General features: G+C 38.8%; 1 protein-coding gene across 2 annotated transcripts in view; it reads left to right on the top strand.

The window, feature by feature from the left end:
- Positions 1-18,836, top strand: part of LOC128642632 (catechol O-methyltransferase A) — a 127,812-nt gene that overhangs the window by 9,899 nt on the left and 99,077 nt on the right. For both annotated transcript variants that reach the window (XM_053695416.1, XM_053695415.1), the window contains exons 2-3: positions 14,635-14,926; positions 15,958-16,151. In XM_053695416.1, coding sequence (XP_053551391.1) covers positions 14,635-14,926; positions 15,958-16,151 — 486 coding nt within the window. The remainder of the gene's footprint in view (positions 1-14,634; positions 14,927-15,957; positions 16,152-18,836) is intronic.

The raw sequence follows: 18,836 nt of genomic DNA, 5'->3' as shown, positions 1-18,836 counted from the left end.
ACTCTTAACTGTGTCTTTTTAGAAATCATCCCCATATAATATAGGTAGATATTTCTTGATGATGTTACAAATTTGGTAATATTGGTTTGAATATTTTGTGATAAAGGTGGGTCTATTCTCTTCACGCCTCCCATTTTTAACATATTTTTTACTACTCGATTTCAAAAGGCTACTCTATCTTTAGTTTGCGTCTTCAAGGGCTTGATGAATAGTTTTCTCATTATAGCCACATTTACGCAGCCTGTCTTGTAAAGACGCACACTCAGAGAGAAAAATGTCATCCCTTGAGCTAATCGTCTTGGTGTCAGGGTTTTTTCCCTGTTGTATTTGCCATGTGCTGCTGGCAGCCATTTTACTCACCTCTCTTCCTGACTATGGTGCATTGTGGGGGATGCTGCTCATTTCCTGCACTTCCTTTTATGGCCAGACTGGTGTGCATCATCCATGTGAAACAGGATGCAGTCTCAGAATTGTGATGTCATCACTTATTATTTAAAGGGCCTCTGTTCAGTATGCTTTGCCTTTGCGTTGTCTCAGACCTGTTTGTGAGAGTTCCTGTGTATTACCTGGCTGCCTGACGTCCTTCCTGGTTCCTGATCCCTGGCTTGTTCCTAACTCTGCTGTTTTCCTTGTTCCTGATTCCGGCTCGTCTGACTATTCGCTTTGTCTCCTGACTCGGCTTGTCTGACTACCAGCTCTGGATGGCTTGTTATTTGACTTGTGGACTTTTTATTATTTTTTGCTATTAATAAAGGTGTGATTATTTTTGCACTTCTCGTCTCAGTCTGATTCCTGGCACCCTGACATTTGGTCCTAAGGAATTGTCCCTTTGCTATACCTCGAAATACATGTTTCGGATGTTAGCTCGATGAGTGTAATAATGAATTACCTGCTATGGGTTTACGATATACTTGCATTTCAATTCTCCCAGACTTAAAGTCCATGGTCAGCTCCACATCCAAAAAATGTATTTTCTCCCTTTGCCATTCAAAGGTAAACTGAATTTCAGGAATACATGAGTTGAGGAATTCTACAAAGGAGATTTGAATGAAGTAATAAAAATGAGATCATCAATGAATCTCTTGTAACACAAAATTCTGTCCAAGAAGCAATTATCATGTCCAAAGAGGTATCTATATTCAAACCAGCCCATAAACAAATTAGCATATGAGGGGGCAAATTTTGCCCCCATAGCTGTACCCCTCTTTTGGACATAATAAGTTCCTTCAAACAGAAAATAGTTGTGCTCCAAAAGAAATGTAATTGCCTTAATGGTAAATTCCTTCGTCTGATCTGAATAATTGGTCATCATATCTAAAAAGAATTTGATGGCTTCAAGTCCCAATGAATGTGGAATAGAGGTATACAGAGTGACAACATCTATTGTAAACCAACTCATACCCTCCACCACCCGCAAAGGTTCCACTATATTCAGCATATGTGTAGTGTCCCTCAAAAAACTGGGGAGAGACATGACCAAAGGTTGCAAGATGCTTTCAATGCATTCTGACAGATGTTCAAATAAAGAACCAATTCCTGCAACTATTGGTCGTCCCTTGATATTATCTAAACCTTTGTGTACCTTTGGCAAGTGGTGGAAGATCGGAGTTACTGGATTGGCAATTTACAAAAAGTCAAACATATTCTTATCAATGACACCATACAAAAGCATCATCTAGCAGGGATCTAAGTTTATTCTGGAACAGTCTAGTTGGATTCCTACTAACTGTCTTATATGAAACTGGATCATTTAGTTGGCGTAGGGCCTCTGAAATATACATATGTCTATCCATAACTACAATGTTGCCACCCTTGTCTGATTGTTTAATCACTATGGACATATTATTCTGTAATGAGATGATAGCCTCTCTTTCATATTTAGGCAGGTTAGAGTGATTAGCTGTTGCAGAATCATTTAGACATTTCAGATCTTCCAAAACTTGTTTTATGGAAGCTTTCCAGAGCCTTTCCCCTTTATTGCACAGTATAAAATCTAGATTTAGTCTTAAGGCCCAGAGGGCAGGGGAAGACCGAGGGTAGCTATGTGATCTGTTCAGCCTCCAAAGATTGGAGAGTGGCCAAATCACACATATCACTAAATACAGATAGGGGCCCAGTATTAGTGGCACACTCCTCCACTCCCCCTGAAAAATTACAATCTGTGTTCTCATCACTGAAATATCTGCATAAGGTAAGATTCCGAACAAACTTGTTCAGATCTAGAATAGTTTGAAATATGTTAAACTTTCTGGTGGGACAAAACCCTAGTCCTAAGTTTAAAACTACATTCAGTGTCCAGGGCCTATGTATATCCAAAAACTCCCCTCGCCCACCGGTCGAGTAAATGACAAAACTTACCAGCCCGCAAGAAACTTTAGTCGCCCGTGCGTATCTGCATGTAGTGTGTATATATCTAATGTAAAAAGGCAATATAAATAGTGTTATTGTATAAATCCCACAAAGCATTGCCGACAGAGTTTCCAATTTGAATGCCCTGCAAGCTTTAGAAAATATTTTTCTATCACTAGGTAGAAAAAAACAGGGATATTATCTTTGTAATACTGTATGTACGTCTTGACTTTTTTCCCCCTAAGGAAAAAAAAGATATAATTGAGCTTTTTTTTTTTTTACTTCAGCATATGTGGGGGTTATGATTGACTAAGTATATTTAATGCTGCCACCCTTCACCCTATAGCGCTGTGAGCGGTACTGCATTTATCTGGACAATGAACAGTGACATAACAAGCATTTTAAAAATACTTTTTTTTCCCCCCAGCTGCCTTTCAACTACTAGCGCGACTGTCAGTGCCGCGCTAGCAGATTTGACTAGGTGCATGGAGATCGTATGTTCTCTACTAATTGGATTGGTTTTTGGAGCATTAATAGCATCCAGAAAAATTGTGCACTGCTCTATATTGTTATGGTAGGCAGCTTGATCGTGTACATTGTGCTGAAGTACTGCAGAGGACCCTGGAGTACGTCAGCATAATGTACGTGAGCAAGCTGCCTACCATAACTATATAGTCACTTTAACCCATACTTCATTCAAACACAGAGAAGAAACACTCACCGCTCTTCCCGCGCAGACAACTTTAGGGGTGGGAAGTAGCAACTGACAAGGAAAAGACCAAGAGCCATGGAGATAAGGGGAGGTCTTTGAATGCATTTAACAGAAATAACCTCCCCTTTCTACCCTCCTTTCCCGCGTGTGCGCATATGTGAAAGGCAATTTGACATTTTTTATTATTGCTTCTTATATCCCACTTAAAATGTCAGGTCGTCGCTCGGGCTGGTATGCCCGCAAGAAATTTAGGTTGCCATTGGCGACCGGACCGGTCTATTCATATGCCCTGAGTGTCAGTAAGTGAGTGTGATGAGATATTAATAACAATATTTTCCTTTACCTTCACTTCTTTGCTAATTCTCTGAGGGAGTATCTGTTGATTCCTATTGAGCTCCCTACATCCTCTGTCCCCTCCCCTCCTCCCTTTGTTTTCAGCACTGACCGAAAAACCTGAGCCGGGGAAGGACCCATATTGGGTATCCCTTGTACATTAACTATTCCTGAACTCATTCCTACATTCGGCCCTTCTTTGGAATGATTTTTATTTTTATTTGTGCTGACATTTTTAGGTATAGCTCCTAATTGTAAAGCCTGATTACCAACTTTAAACCCAGATTGTGATTTATTGGGTTGGTTGGGATTCATAGCCACTAGGGCAAGGTCATTTGCTACATGCAATGTATTAATAGCTAAGGTCTCATTTTCTGAGTTTGAACCTTCATCATTGGAAGTAGAGAAATTAGACAGGGAATCTTCATCAGTACTTACATTATCGTTCTCCTTAAAGGTAACCTTCTTCCTACCCCTATGTCTACTCCTCCTTCTCGTACGATTATTTCCATTAACCCCTATAGTGTTATCCTTATCATCTTCATCCCCCTGGTTTTGCCATATACGTCTGTGTCTTATGCCATAAAAATACATACCCAGTAATGTAATCCTTTTGATCACGTAAGAATTATAGATGTTTAACTTTAATAATATCTTTTCTCTTGCAAGGTGTATCCAGTCCACGGATTCATCCTTACTTGTGGGATATTCTCATTCCCTACAGGAAGTGGCAAAGATAGCACACAGCAAAGCTGTCCATATAGCTCCCCCTCTGGCACCGCCCCCCAGTCATTCTCTTTGCCGCTCTAACAAGTAGCATCTCCACGGGAGGGTAAAGTGAATGTGGTGTTAGATTTGTAGTTTTTATATCTTCAATCAAAAGTTTGTTATTTTTAAATAGTACCGGTTTGTGCTATTTACTCTCTGGCAGAAATATGATGAAGAATTCTGCTGAGAGGAAAATGATTTTAGCATGTTGTAACTAAAATCCATTGCTGTTCCCACACAGGACTGAGGAGTACCAGAAAACTTCAGTTGGGGGGAACAGTTTGCAGGCTTAACTGCTTTGAGGTATGTTTCAGTCATCTTTTTTCTAGTCAAGACAAGATAATGCTAGAAGACTGACAAGATTCCCCATGTGGGAAGGGTAAGCCATGTTCTGAAACTTAGTATAGAACTAGAGGGTTATTTAAGTGGGCTCAATAGACTGGTTATCACTTTAACAGGGCAATCAATTATTTTAAAAATACTCTTTATTGGCACTTTTAAACACTTTTGATGTGTTTATTGGGGTTTTATTCCACATGGCATTATTTTTAGTCACCTAAATTGGGTTCTGAAGGCCCCACAGCTGTGGAGTGGGAGGGGCCTAATTTCGTGCCTCAGTTGCGCAGTTTATTCTGACAAGATTTCCCTGCATGCTGCTTCACATGGGTCCAGAGACTGCTTGAGGACTTCAGGGGGTTTGATTTTCTCAAATTCAATCCTTAAGGGAAGGTAGGGCCACAGCAGGCTGCTGTGGCAAGGTGCTGTAGTTTATTAACTGGTTGTTTGCTTTAGCCGGCTCCGGTTTGGGCATTAAAGGGTTAATCAGGCTGAAACTTGCTGTGCAATCATATCGAAGCATTAGGCACATACTGTAAAAATTTCAAGAGATTTGGTTCATTTTTCACCATGGACACTGCCAATGCTAATACAGGGTCCATTCAAGCATCCAAATCTAGTTTCTCTGCAGCTGACTGCTTGGAGATTGAATGCTTAATTCTATCCAAGCGTGGGTTCTCTTAATCAGTCATAGATATTCTGATCCAAGCTAGAAAACCTGTCACCAGGAAAATTTACCATAAGATATGGCGAAAATATCTTTGTTGGTGTGAATCCAAGGGTTATTCGTGGAGTAAGATTAGGATTCCAAGGATATTGTCTTTTCTCCAAGAAGGATTGGAGAAAGGTTTATCAGCTAGTTCCTTAAAGGGGCAGATATCCGCTCTGTCTATCCTTTTACATAAGCGTCTGGCAGAAGTACCAGATGTTCAAGCGTTTACACAGGCGTTAGTCAGAATCAAGCCTGTCTATAAACCTGTGGCTCCTCCATGGAGTCTAAATTTAGTTCTTTCAGTTCTTCAAGGGGTTCCGTTTGAACCTTTACATTCCATAGATATTAAGTTATTATCTTGGAAAGTTTTGGTAGCTATATCTTCTGCTCGAAGAGTTTCAGAATTGTCTGCTTTGCAGTGTAATTCACCCTATCTGGTGTTCCATGCAGATAAGGTAGTTTTGCGTACCAAACCTGGTTTTCTTCCTAAAGTTCTTTCTAATAAGAACATTAACCAGGAAATCATTGTTCCTTCTCTGTGTCCTAATCCAGCTTCTAAGAAGGAACGGCTTTTACACAATCTTGATGTGGTTCGTGCTTTGAAATTCTATTTACAAGCAACTAAGGATTTCAGACAAACATCATCTTTGTTTGTTGTCTATTCTGGTAAGAGGAGAGGTCAAAAAGCGACGGCTACCTCTCTTTCCTTCTGGTTGAAAAGCATCATCCGATTGGCTTATGAGACTGCTGGGCAGCAGCCTCCTGAACGAATTTACAGCTCATTCCACCAGAGCTGTGGCTTCCACTTGGGCCTTCAAGAATGAGGCTTCTGTTGAACAGATTTGTAAGGCAGCGACTTGGTCTTCACTGCATACTTTTGCCAAATTTTACAAATTCGATACTTTTGCTTCTTCGGAGGCTATTTTTAGGAGAAAGGTTTTGCAAGCAGTGGTGCCTTCCGTTTAGGTTACCTGTCTTGTTCCCTCCCTTCATCCGTGTCCTAAAGCTTTGGTATTGGTATCCCACAAGTAAGGATGAATCCGTGGACTGAATACACCTTGCAAGAGAAAACAGAATTTATGCTTACTGATAAATTACTATATAAATATATACACACTGGACCAGGATAAAGAATGATGATAAAGACAATAAGGATATTAAATCCCTGGTATACATAGGTCTGAATCCAGTATATATATATATATATATATATATATATATATATATATATATATATATATATATATACAATTGATCTCTTTTAAAGTGCATAGGCATACAGAGGCATAGCAAAATATGAATACCCTAGAACATATTAATGCAGTGTAGAATACTAACTCAGCTCAATTCAACCTGTTTAACTTATTTAAATATATACATAGAACATCAAACCAATAATAAACCTAAAGTATAGAGATCAATAAATCATTCAAAATACATAAACAGTAAGAAGTTATACTTATTATTATTACTGTAATCATTCCCAGAAATTGATAATGTCATTTTCTGTTTTGAAGTGATATGGTACAAGTGTGCTCATTTTATTGATCCAATAGACCTCCTGCCTGGCTAAAATAGACCATTTATCTCCGCCTCTGAGAGGGCACCTTATGGTCTCTATCGCATTCCATTCAAAATTGCACACTTTCCCATTATGTACTTCAATGAAGTGTCTTGCTAGTTCTGAGCAAAGAATCCCGTTCCTGATATACCCTAGGTGTCCCTGTATCCTAGTACGAACATCATGGGTAGTCATACTCACGTACTGTAATTTTTGATACGCACAACCTATAAGGTAAATCACAAACGTTGTTGAACAGTTTATACACCCTCGAGTGTTAAAGGACTGATTGGTCACATAAGAGGTGAATTGCGTGCCCACCTTGATAACCTCACATGCCTTACAGTTTTTACCACATTTGTATGTCCCATCATGTCTAAGCCAAGAACTCTGGCTCACCGGTTTACGTAATTGGCTGGGTGAAACCATATTTCTCAAAGTTATATTTTTTCTATATGTAAATCTGCAACCACTCTTAGCTGTGTCTTTTTAGAAATCAAATATGGTCTATCGTATTCCATTCAAAATTGCACACATTCTCATTATGTACTTCAATGAAGTGTCTTGCTAGTTCTGAGCAAAGACCGTTTCTACACCTTTCCCGACTATGCCTTGGTGCCCATGTACCTTTTAATATAATAAATTAAATCCTTCCTTTTTATTTTTGAAGATGTGGTTTCCTGTGGATTATTTTTGTTGTATAATTACTGGAGGGAGAGGAGTCCTCAAATCTGTTATACCATCCATTTGCCAGCCGTGGGTACCTGTCCCCCCATAGCGTGAATATGTATGGAGTAGGCATGTTTATCATGGTATGCCGACCAGTACTTGGTTATTGACGTCACCCGAAAGCGATGACTACACGTGTTGAGGAGCACACCTCTGTGGAGGATCACATTGATCGTAGCAGGACCGGAAGATACCCGGAGCGCAAGGGATAGGGTTGGCTACTTGCCACGGTCCCCCGCCAGTTTAAGTCCTGTAGCCTTTCTTGGGGTGGTGAGTCAGACTCAGTGAAAACTGCATGCCAAGTATCTCTATACACGCTACCATCCAGTTGGGACAGTGTTTATTTACCCGGCACCTACGATTTACATTTGGAGAACTGTTCCCTTTTCTTGAGCTGCCTGCCAGTACCCAGTTTCCTATAGTTGTTGCTTATTTTTTTGTTTTTTATTAAAAAACTTTTTTTTTCCCGTAGTGTAGCTGCCCCCCTCCCAGATCACTTTTCTAACTTTTATCCCCCTCCTTCCCATGCATTAGATTACTTTCCGTAGCATAGCGGTCCCAACCGCTCTCCCCCTCTCACGCCCCCTCCTGCCCCTCTCACGCCTCCTCAAGCAATGGGCCCCCAACCCACTTCCCTCCTATCCCTCCCACACCACCAACGATCGGCACCATCGCTGGCCGATACAGAGAGGGCCATAAAATGTCCCTCTCTGCATGGGTTGCTTAGCAGAGGGTATTGCACGATGCTTTAATATCGAGGCATATCGAGCACTTGAAACCCCTGAGGATGTGCCAGGCACTTCCTTGGTCGTTAAAGACCGTTTTTTTTGTAGGACGCGCCTGGCACGTCCTCGGTCGTTAAGGGGGCAAAGGCAGCATCGCTGAGAGGAGTTTTACTATACATCAAAATGGTGGGGATGCTGGCAATATATTCCAAGCAGCATCACCACCTACATTGACAATGTAAAGTAAAGGATCCATTTTAAATGTATCACACAACAAAGTAGACGTACCTCAGCCTACAAGAATAAACCCTAATCCACCATAACCCCCCATAACAATTAACCACTAAACCACCACATCTGCACCACAATAACCTCCCTACTCTACTTAACCCTTAAACTGCCAATACCCTCACTGCATGCTACTCCCTAACTGCCACAAATCGCAAACTACTCCTACACTACTTAATCCCCTAACAGCTAACCCCTAAGACCCACTAAGTTACAAAAAAAAATAACAACAAAAACACTACCATTACAAAAAAAATTACCAAAAATAAATAACTACCAGTAAAAGCCATATCCTAAAATTAAAGTTGCCTTACAAAAAAGCCCTTCCCTAAAAAACCCTATACTAAAACTAAAACCTACTCTAAAAATTGCCCTGAAAAGTGAATTTGTTGGGCATTAAATTTAAGTAATCAAAGCTCTTTTGCACTAAAATAAAAAAACACATTAGTGATTTAGTTAGCTCTTTTGCAAAGCAGAAAAAAACTTATCCTAAAAAAATGCCCTGAAAACTTATAAGTGATTACGCTCTTTTGCAAAGTAAAAATAAAACAACCGGTACTAAAATAAACCTAAGTTAAAAAAAAAAACGATCCTAAAAGAAATGACCGGAAAAGGGCATAAGTGATTTAGCTTTTTCCATACTTACCAGATCCTAGTGCCAGTACTGTTCTCTTTTTTCTCATATGTAACTGTACTTTGTAATGTATTATTGATGTGTTATTTGATACTTTTTTTTGTTTCTTTAAACAGTTAACCAGAGCTCTAACCCGACGAGCGTTATTTTGATTTGCGTTCAAGCAATTGCGTTTGCTTTAACTTGTAATATGAGGGATTATCCCGACGTATGCAAACACCAACGATAAACCCCTTAACGCTCGCACACAAACGTTAGTGCTACACTTGTAATCTAGTCCTTAGTTAGACATCCTTTCTAAGTCAGTCTATGGTATTTTTCCCTAAGACTGACCCCAATATATGTCTGGAATTCTGTTAGTCATTTAAAGGAATATATATATTATGATGGGACTGTACATCACCACAATACTATTGCAATGTATTTTGCATCAAAAGGTGTAATTAGAAAAAGGTTATTTTTATCTTTTTAACTTTGAGATCAGCACCACATACACACTGTTATCAGAGCTTTCACAGGTATTGATAGGTGGGTATGCTCTATGCACAAGCTTCTTATATTAGAGACATAGCATTACATATATTGAAAATTTGAATACCTAATTATTGACCTGGTGTCTCTGTGTCTCTCTCTCTCTTTTTTTCTCTTTTTCTCTCTCTTTCTTTCTTTCTTTCTTTCTTTCTTTCTTTCTTTCTTTCTTTCTTTCTTTCTTTCTTTCTTTCTCTCTTTCTCTCTTTCTCTCTTTCTCTCTTTTTCTCTCTTTTTCTCTCTTTTTCTCTCTTTTTCTCTCTTTTTCTCTCTTTCTCTCTCTTTCTCTCTCTTTCTCTCTCTTTCTCTCTCTCTCCTTTAGTTGTGGAAGAGCATCATACTATGGTGGGCAGTTCTTGAGACATGGTAGAGGGGCATACTATAGTTAACAGTCCTTCAGTCATGGAAGAGGGGCATACAAGTCAGGGCCTGAGGCAGATGTTGGTGGTAGGAGACTCTATTATTAGGAAGGTTGATAGGGTAATTTGTAATCCAGACCCTTTAAATAGAACAGTTTGCTGTCTTCCAGGGGCTCGTGTTAGGCATATTGTGGAGCGTATTGATAGATTGTTAGAGGGATGTGGGTCTGATCCTGCAGTCATGGTACATATTGGTACTAATGAAGGAATCAGCGGGAGATGGAGAGTCCTAAAAAATGACTTCAGGGAGTTAGGTAGCAAGCTTAAAGCAAGGACCTCCAACGTAAAATATTTTCTGAGATATTACCTGCCGTGTGCTAATTCAGTAAGGCAGAAGGAGCTAAGGTCTGTCAATTCATGGTTAAAAACATGGTGTAAAAATGAGGGGTTTGACTTAGAGCACTGGACTGACTTTTCACTTGGGTACAATTTGTACAGTAAGGATGGATGGCATCTGAATGACATGGGTGCAGGTGTGTTGGGGGGAATGGATGGTAGCAGGCTTAGAGAATCTTTTAAACTAGGCAAAGGGGGGAGGGTCAGTTAGAACACAATAGAATAGAGAGATCAGTCTGTGAATCTGTAAGTCCTTTGATATCTCAAGGAAGAGATGACTTAAGAAATGTCACATTAGAAAGTATGGAGGAAAGCACACCAAGTATCAGTAGAAAGCACATGAAAATTAAATGTATGACAACAAATGCAAGAAGCATGACAGGTAAAATGGGGGAGCTGACGCTCTTAGTTGCAGAAGAGGACTATGATATTATCAGTATAACTGAAACTTGGTGGGATGATTCACATGACTGGGCAGTTAACTTAGAGGGGTATATTTTATTTAGGAGGGACAGAAATAATAAAAGGGATGGAGGAATCTGCATGTATATTAAACCTAACCTTAAACCTACAATAAGGGAAGATATTTCTGATACAGGCGACCCTGTGGGTGGAAATAAAGAGCGGGGGGGGGGGAATCCTAAAAAAATATTACTAGGAACATGCTACAAGCCCCCCAACATTAGTGACCTGGATGAAACTCAACTACTTATGCAAATAGGTAAGGCTGCTAATAACAGTGCTGTAATTATGGGAGATTTTAACTACCCTGATATAAACTGGGCCAATGAAACTAGTAATTCAGCTAAGGGGGATAGATTTATAAATGTTCTCAGGGATAACTTGTCACAATTAATAGAGGAGCCAACTAGGAGTAAAGCTATTTTGGATTTAGTGCTATCAAATAATACAGATATAATATCAAACATAGAAGTCAAAGAACATTTGGGTAACAGTGATCATAACATGGTCACATTTGAAATTTCTTTTCATAAGCAGTGTCTTAAAGGTTTAACCAAGACTTTTAATTTTAAGAAAGCAAAATTCAACGATTTAAGGAAATCATTAAATAACATAAATTGGGACAAAGTATTCTCTAATAAAAATACAGAGGATAAATGGATAACATTTAAAACTTTGTTAAATAAATATACATATCAACAAATACCATATGGTTATAAAAATAAAAAAATCCAAGCCAATGTGGCTGAATATAAATGTGTTAAGAGAAATTAGGAAAAAACGTAGGGCATTTAAATTATTCAAAGAAAATAGTACAGACTCAAAATTCCATATTTATAAGGAATGTAACAAAGCATGCAAAAAAAGCAATCAAATTAGCCAAAAATGAAAAATTAATTGCAAAGGATTCTAAATCTAACCCTAAAAGGTTCTTTAAGTACATAAATAGCAAAAAATCTAAGAAAGACAATATAGGTACATTAACCCCTTAATGACCACAATATACCCTGTATGTCACTGGTCGTTAAGGGTTTTTTCAGGACATAGCACAAGTCTAGCAAGAACACGCTATTAATGCACTCCCTCCAGAAGGCTTTGTGGAATAGAGCAGTCTCAACGCTGGTGGCAAGACCACGGTATAAAACAATCAAGTCCCAAAAAAAGGCCAGCGACATACAGGGTACGTCGCTGGTCCTTAAGGGGTTAAAATGCGGGGAGGGTAGCATGATTAACAGTGACAGGGAGAAGGCTGAGATACTAAGCCAGTTTTTTTTCTTCAGTATACACAAGAGAGGAACCATTGGATGATACTTTGGAACAAAATAGAACATGCCAGCCCATACCATTAATTGGGTTATGTATAGAGGATAGCAGGAACAAATTGGATAGTATTAAGGTAAATAAAACTCCAGGCCCAAATGGAATACACCCAAGGGTGTTAAGGGAATTTAGCACTGTTATAGACAAACCTCTACTCTTAATTTTTCAAGATTCATTATCCTCAGGCATGGTACCCAAAGATTGGCGTAAAGCTGATGTGGTGCCACTCTTCAAAAAGGGAAGTAGGGATGATCCAGGAAGCTATAGACCAGTTAGTCTGACATCAATAGTGGGGAAGATATTTGAAGGGATTATAAGGGATTATATTGATGAGCATATTCGTGTAAACAAGATTATGACTTCTAATCAGCATGGTTTTATGAGATTAGATATGATAATTAGATTCTATGAGGAAGTAAGTAAAATATAGATAAAGGGGAATCAGTTGATTTGATATACTTTGATTTTGCAAAGGCGTTTGATACAGTGCTACATGAGAGATTAATGCACAAAATTAAGGGACTGGGAATAGCTGAAAATGTTAGTTTATGGATAAATAACTGGATAAAAGATAGGGAGGAACGAGTAGTAGTAAATGGGTCATACTGAGTTTGGACAAAGGTAATCAGTGGAGTACCCCAGGGATCAGTGCTGGGCCCTATTCTTTTTAATATTTTTTATAAATGACTTGGAGCTAGGATTAAATAGCGACATCTCTATTTTTGCAGATGATACTAAGTTAAGTAAGGTCATTAGATCAGCGCAGGATGAACTTTCGTTACAAAGGGACCTGGAAAAATTAGAAGTATGGGCATGTAAATGGAAAATGAGATTTAATACGGGAAAATGCAAGGTTCTACATTTTGGAAGAAAAATAAGCAGGCAACGTATTATTTAAATGGGACAAGACTTAGCCAAACACAGGAGGAAAGGGATTTGGGGGTAGTAATAGATAACAAGTTAAAGATGGGTGCACAATGCAGGGCAGCGGCTACAAAGCCTAATAAGATACTAGCATGTATTAAAAGAGGCATTGACTCAAGGGAGGAAAGCATAATTCTGTCATTATATAAAGCCCTGGTAAGACCTCACCTTGAGTATGGAGTGCAGTTCTGGGGACCAATCACAAAAAAAGATATTGCAGAACTAGAAAAAGTTCAGAAAAGGGCCACAAAGCTAATAAGGGATTGGAGAATTTAACCTATGAGGAGAGCCTAGCCAAATCTGGTCTCTTTTCTTTAGAAAAAAGGCGCTTAAGAGGTGACATGATTACTTTATATAAATATATTCAAGGCCCATATACAGAGATGACAGAAGCTCTGTTTATTCCAAGAAAATTGTTTGTGACCAGAGGTCACAATTTAAGGTTGGAGGAAAGGAGATTTAATCTCCTGCAACGGAAACGTTTTTTCACTGTAAGAGCAATAAAATTGTGGAACTCATTACCAAAGGAGGTAGTGAATGCCAATACCCTAGATACATTTAAAAATTATTTGGATACATTTCTGTCTATAAACAAAATTCATGGATATGATTGCTAGTATTAAATGGGTCTTTTTTTTATTTTTTATTTTTTTAAACTTTATTTATACAGTGAGAATGGTATACACACATCCCATGACAATGATAAATCAGAAAGAAAAAGTAGTACTTTACAACCGACACAGGTCCTCAGCGGAGTTATTCCATCTAGTGGGTAGTTTACAATAGTCCTGCATTAGTATGGCAAGGAAGTCATGAGTCCCCACCTCCCACATTTTCCAATTTTCCTTTATAACATTAATAACAACAAAAAATAAAATACAATAAAATAACACTCAGTGAGAGTGGCATACACATAAACCCAGGACAGTAGCTAATCATTTTAGACACTCAGAAAAGGTGTTACTTTGTGTCCAATAGAAGACTTGAAAGGTGCTTACTGTCCAGTGAAAAGTTCATAATAGTCCCGCATTAGTATGACAAAGAAGTCATGAGCTGTGCCCTGCCTCTCACATTAAATAACAAGTTAAACACAATACAATAAAATAATATGCACCATAACGTATGGTACTACTCTTACCCAGAGTGCCTCCTAGACCGCCAGCCACCGACCAATTTATCTCGATAATGCAAGTGTGAAAGGGTAGTGGTAAGGAGTTGGACTTGTTAAGTATCTATGTTGGAGAAACACCATTTGCCCTTAAGGTTCTCTTTTAAATGGGTCACCTTTTAGTGGGATTATTTAAGCTTAACTGGAACTTTTTGTATATATTTTAGATTTGTATAGGTTGAACTCGATGGACTTCGGTCTTTTTTCAACCTCATCTACTATGTTACTATGTATGTTACTATCAACCCTGTTCCCTTAAATTACTTGTCTGTTGGAAATTCTCCAGCTTCTGTTTGTCATTCTCCTCCCTTAAACTCTCCCTGTTTGTAGGCTCTGTCGCTGGTTGCAATGATATCCTTGGTTCTTACATTCTGTGCGGTGCTGGGGTCTTTGCTGTTCCTGGTTATCAGGCGTATACGCACGGAGGGTGCTTGGGCTCTTTGGTGGCACGACAACTACCTTGAGCGGCTGCGAGACTTCTTGAGTGGCACAAGCCGTCCCAGGAGGATCCTGCAGTATGTACAGAAAGTAGCCAAGAGGGGGGATGCCGACAGTGTGCTGTGTGCGGTGGATACTTACTGCTCTCAGGTGGAGTGGGCCATGAACGTAGGGGACAAGAAAGGTATTGACTTTGTATTGGGTATCTACTTTCATTAATTTTTTTGCCTCCAAAGAAACTATAGTGCATGCAACAGGACCCCAAAAAGTAACCCTGTAACATGCTACACAGTGATTGCTCTTTTAGGAGGTAAGATAAACATACTCAAGAGTATGCCTAAATTGCCCAAGAGTGCAAAAAAACAGTAAGTCAAGATTGAAATGTTTATAAAACATTCTTTTTTTGCATGTAGTACCTAATTGCTAATAATATGCATGTATAAAATTTACTTTAATATCCCTTTAATGCCATATTGTCCGTGGCTGCCAATTCTGTGTCTCCTTTCTATCTCTTCCATGATTCCCAGCCTTTTTAAAGGGACAGTTTACTCAAAAATGTTCTACCCTTTAATTTGTTCCAATGACCCACTTTACCTACTGGAATGTATTCAATTGTTTACAAGTATTTCCTTTACCCTTATATTGGCATTTGAAATAGCTGATTTAACCTGTGGTATCCCCACCTATTCTGAAAGTTTCTGGCCTTAGGTCCAAGCTATAGATTAACTGTGTAAACACAACCAGCAGAAGAAGTTACACTCCCAGTGGGGTATAGAAGAGGTTAGGTAATAAAATGTTAATTTTCCATTGTTCTTTCCAAGTATTGGTCTTTGGTTTACGGACAGATATAAGATAAAGAAGCAGGTATATGTACACAATGTGATAATGTAATGAGATCTGATTATACCTACAGATATAAGATAAAGACACAGGTATATGTACACAATGTGATAAAGTAATAAGATCTGGTTATACCTACAAGCTCAACCCACTTTATTAGGTTGTGGCTTCAAAACACAAACTCAGCTATTTCATATACACAAATAAAACTAAAAGAAAATTATCATACTTTTGTATACTCTGCAGTTGGTAAAAAAAAGTAATTGGAAACACATTAAGGGAAAACAATTTTACAGTAAACTGTCCCTTTAAAGTGTTGCTTTTGTCTGCCATGTCTCATGTGTGCTTCTACCCATCTTGGTGCTGTTCAAATAGGTCAGATCTTGGATGCTACAGTGTTAGAAACTCGTCCTCACTGGGTCCTGGAACTGGGCACATACTGTGGTTATTCAGCTATGAGAATTGCTCGATTGTTACCCCCTGGAGCACGACTCGTTACCATAGAGATGAATCCAGACTATGCCACTGTTGCCAAAGAAATCATTCAGCATGCAGGGTTGGATGTAAAGGTGAGAAGAGTTGGGCACTAATATAGGAAAGTGCAATTACAATCTATGTTTTGAAACCAGTGCCTAGGTAGAATGCAAGCTACACTAACAAAGACTCCCTAATAAAGTTTAAATAAAGTTAGAAATTTGAGACGATAGGAGCGCCTAATAGGCTGAAGTATTACACAGGTTAAATAGTATTGGGTTCCAACAGAGTCACTAGATGTGAGTTAATAATGAACACGTGATCCAAGGAGACCCTATTGGTCTATATATATACAAATAGTATGAATATTTGATTGAATCACAAAATTCAACAATAAGATAATGATAAACAAGATATGTGTTAAAGAAGGCTATAAGACAAAATTATAGATTGACTGGAATAGATCTAGTTAAAAGACATCTATGGAAAGTACAAATGTGATGAATTACAAATAATATAAATAATATGACCCCACCTAGTAGGAGAGGTTAACTCTAAAAATAGGCTATTTATAGCCTCCTAAAAAATCTTAGGAGCAATCTAAAAACAGTAGTGTCTAAGGATTAAAAACGTTCATTGGGTAGGGCAAATTAGAGATAAATTAAATATTCTGATTGAATAAATGTATATGAAGAATAATTAGGAACAATAAGTGAGAAAAGGTATGAAAAATAAATAATAAATGAGAGAAGTATAATTAATATGTGCAAATAGTTACTATGTGCAATAAGTGAATAATGGCGAATCTACGATATAGTCAAAAAAATGTGTGATCGATTCTGGTGTAGTGAAAATTTATATTGGGATGATATGATGTGCCAACAAAATCTTGCAAATAACTCTTAAATAAGCTAATTGATAAGTTAATTGTTAAGGTAGTTATAAAATAACAGAGTATGTAGTAAAATAGTGAACAATTTATTACATTAAATTAAAACTAATGGAAATTAAATGCAATTAGATACAAATACAAAGTGCAAATTAATTATCTGTGCTGGCACAATACAAGTTATTAAAAATGAGAGATCTCTAGAGAGATTACTGAGCTTACCTCCTCTTGGAGTCTTAAGGAGATCTCATGGTTAGGTCGCATCGCATCTTTCAAAATGACGATCTTGCCTAAAATTCTGTACTATTTCCGCTGTATCCCTCTTAATGTCCCCAACACTTTAATAGATAAGCTCCAATCCATTGGACAACATTACATTTGGCATAAGTCTAGGCCCCGGATTGCAGCAAAAATACTCCAAAAAAGATATGAATATGGAGGAGTTGCAATGCCTAGCATACGGGGGTACTATGAGGCAGCTAGGCTCTCTCATATTACAGCATGGGCAGACAAAGGGGAAGTACAGGGCTGGAAAAACATAGAAACATTAGCCCTTCCTGGGGGCTTAAAGTAAGCAGACCTACCCTGGATCCCTAGCCACAGTGTCGACACCTTGAAATTAAAATATGCCATCATCAGAGATAATCTGAAGGTTTGGTATAGCCTCAGAAATCTACGAGACATTGCCCCACACCCGTCTCCCATTCATTCCATACCAGCCTTACTGGCGGCTCTCCCTGATACACACATACAACAGTGGAGTGCGTAGGACCTGAAAGTGGTCTCACGTCTATACCCCTCGGGTACCCTACTCACTCCTCATAACATGAGAACAATTATCCCAGAACCCCCCCCCCCTGTGGGCCTCGTTTGAATACTCGAGACTTTATGCCTTTATGACATCATGGGGATTCACCAAGGCTCTGAATAGACCCTTGACTAACTGGGAAAAGCTATGGCAGCTTCCTATTAAGACTCCTAAGCTCATATCATTCCATTATGATCTCCTACAGTTGTCCACAAATAGAGACAGATCTTGGCAGTTGAGAGCATGGGAAGGTGATCTATCTAGACCTATTTCAGATAAAGACCTAAGTACAGCTATGACACTAACTAAAAAGACGGTACATTGTGCAAACACGTTAGAGGCCTACATGAAATTATTCCTAAAATGGTACTATACTCCCTTGAGGTTGTCGCAGATGTTCCCCACAACGTCTCCTCTATGCTGGAGAGATTGTATGCAAAGAGGTTCAGATATACATATCTGGTGGGATTGCCCGAAACTTATTCCCCTCTGGAATCAGGTAAAAACCCTTTGCGCTAACCTTGGGCTTTCTATACCACTTGCTCCTACCATTGCCCTCCTACATATCTTCCCGAAGAATGTCCCAACTCACGTATCTAAACTGGTCATCTTTGTCCTAGCGGCCACGAAACTGGCGATTGCAAGGGCCTGGAAACAAACCCAACCCCCAGATATTACAGCAGTTACATCTATAATGCAGATATACGCCAAAATGGAACAAAGTTTCTATTCTAACATGGATAAGGAGGAGCTCTATTGGCGGATTTGGGAGCCTTGGTTTACCTATCAAGGAGATCACAGTTAAATTTTTAGCTGCATTAAAGTTTCTGATCCCTTCCATTATTATAATTAAACTCTCACACCAAATTAGGGATATGCTAATTGGCTGATGACACTTGCTTTCCTATATTCCCTACTAATAAACTGATTGTCCACCCTTCCCCTCTCTTATCATACTTCCTAATCTTTATTTCCCCTCTCTTCCCTCCCCTCTTCCCATAGAGGGCCGCCCCCGCCTGGAGATGCGCACTGAGAATACTAGTTGAAGTGTACAGACAGATATTCCTAAACTGACTTTATGAA

Source organism: Bombina bombina, chromosome 12 (genome assembly GCF_027579735.1).
Source record: "Bombina bombina isolate aBomBom1 chromosome 12, aBomBom1.pri, whole genome shotgun sequence".
NCBI lineage: Eukaryota > Metazoa > Chordata > Amphibia > Anura > Bombinatoridae > Bombina > Bombina bombina.
This window is presented reverse-complemented; position numbering and strand designations above follow the sequence as displayed.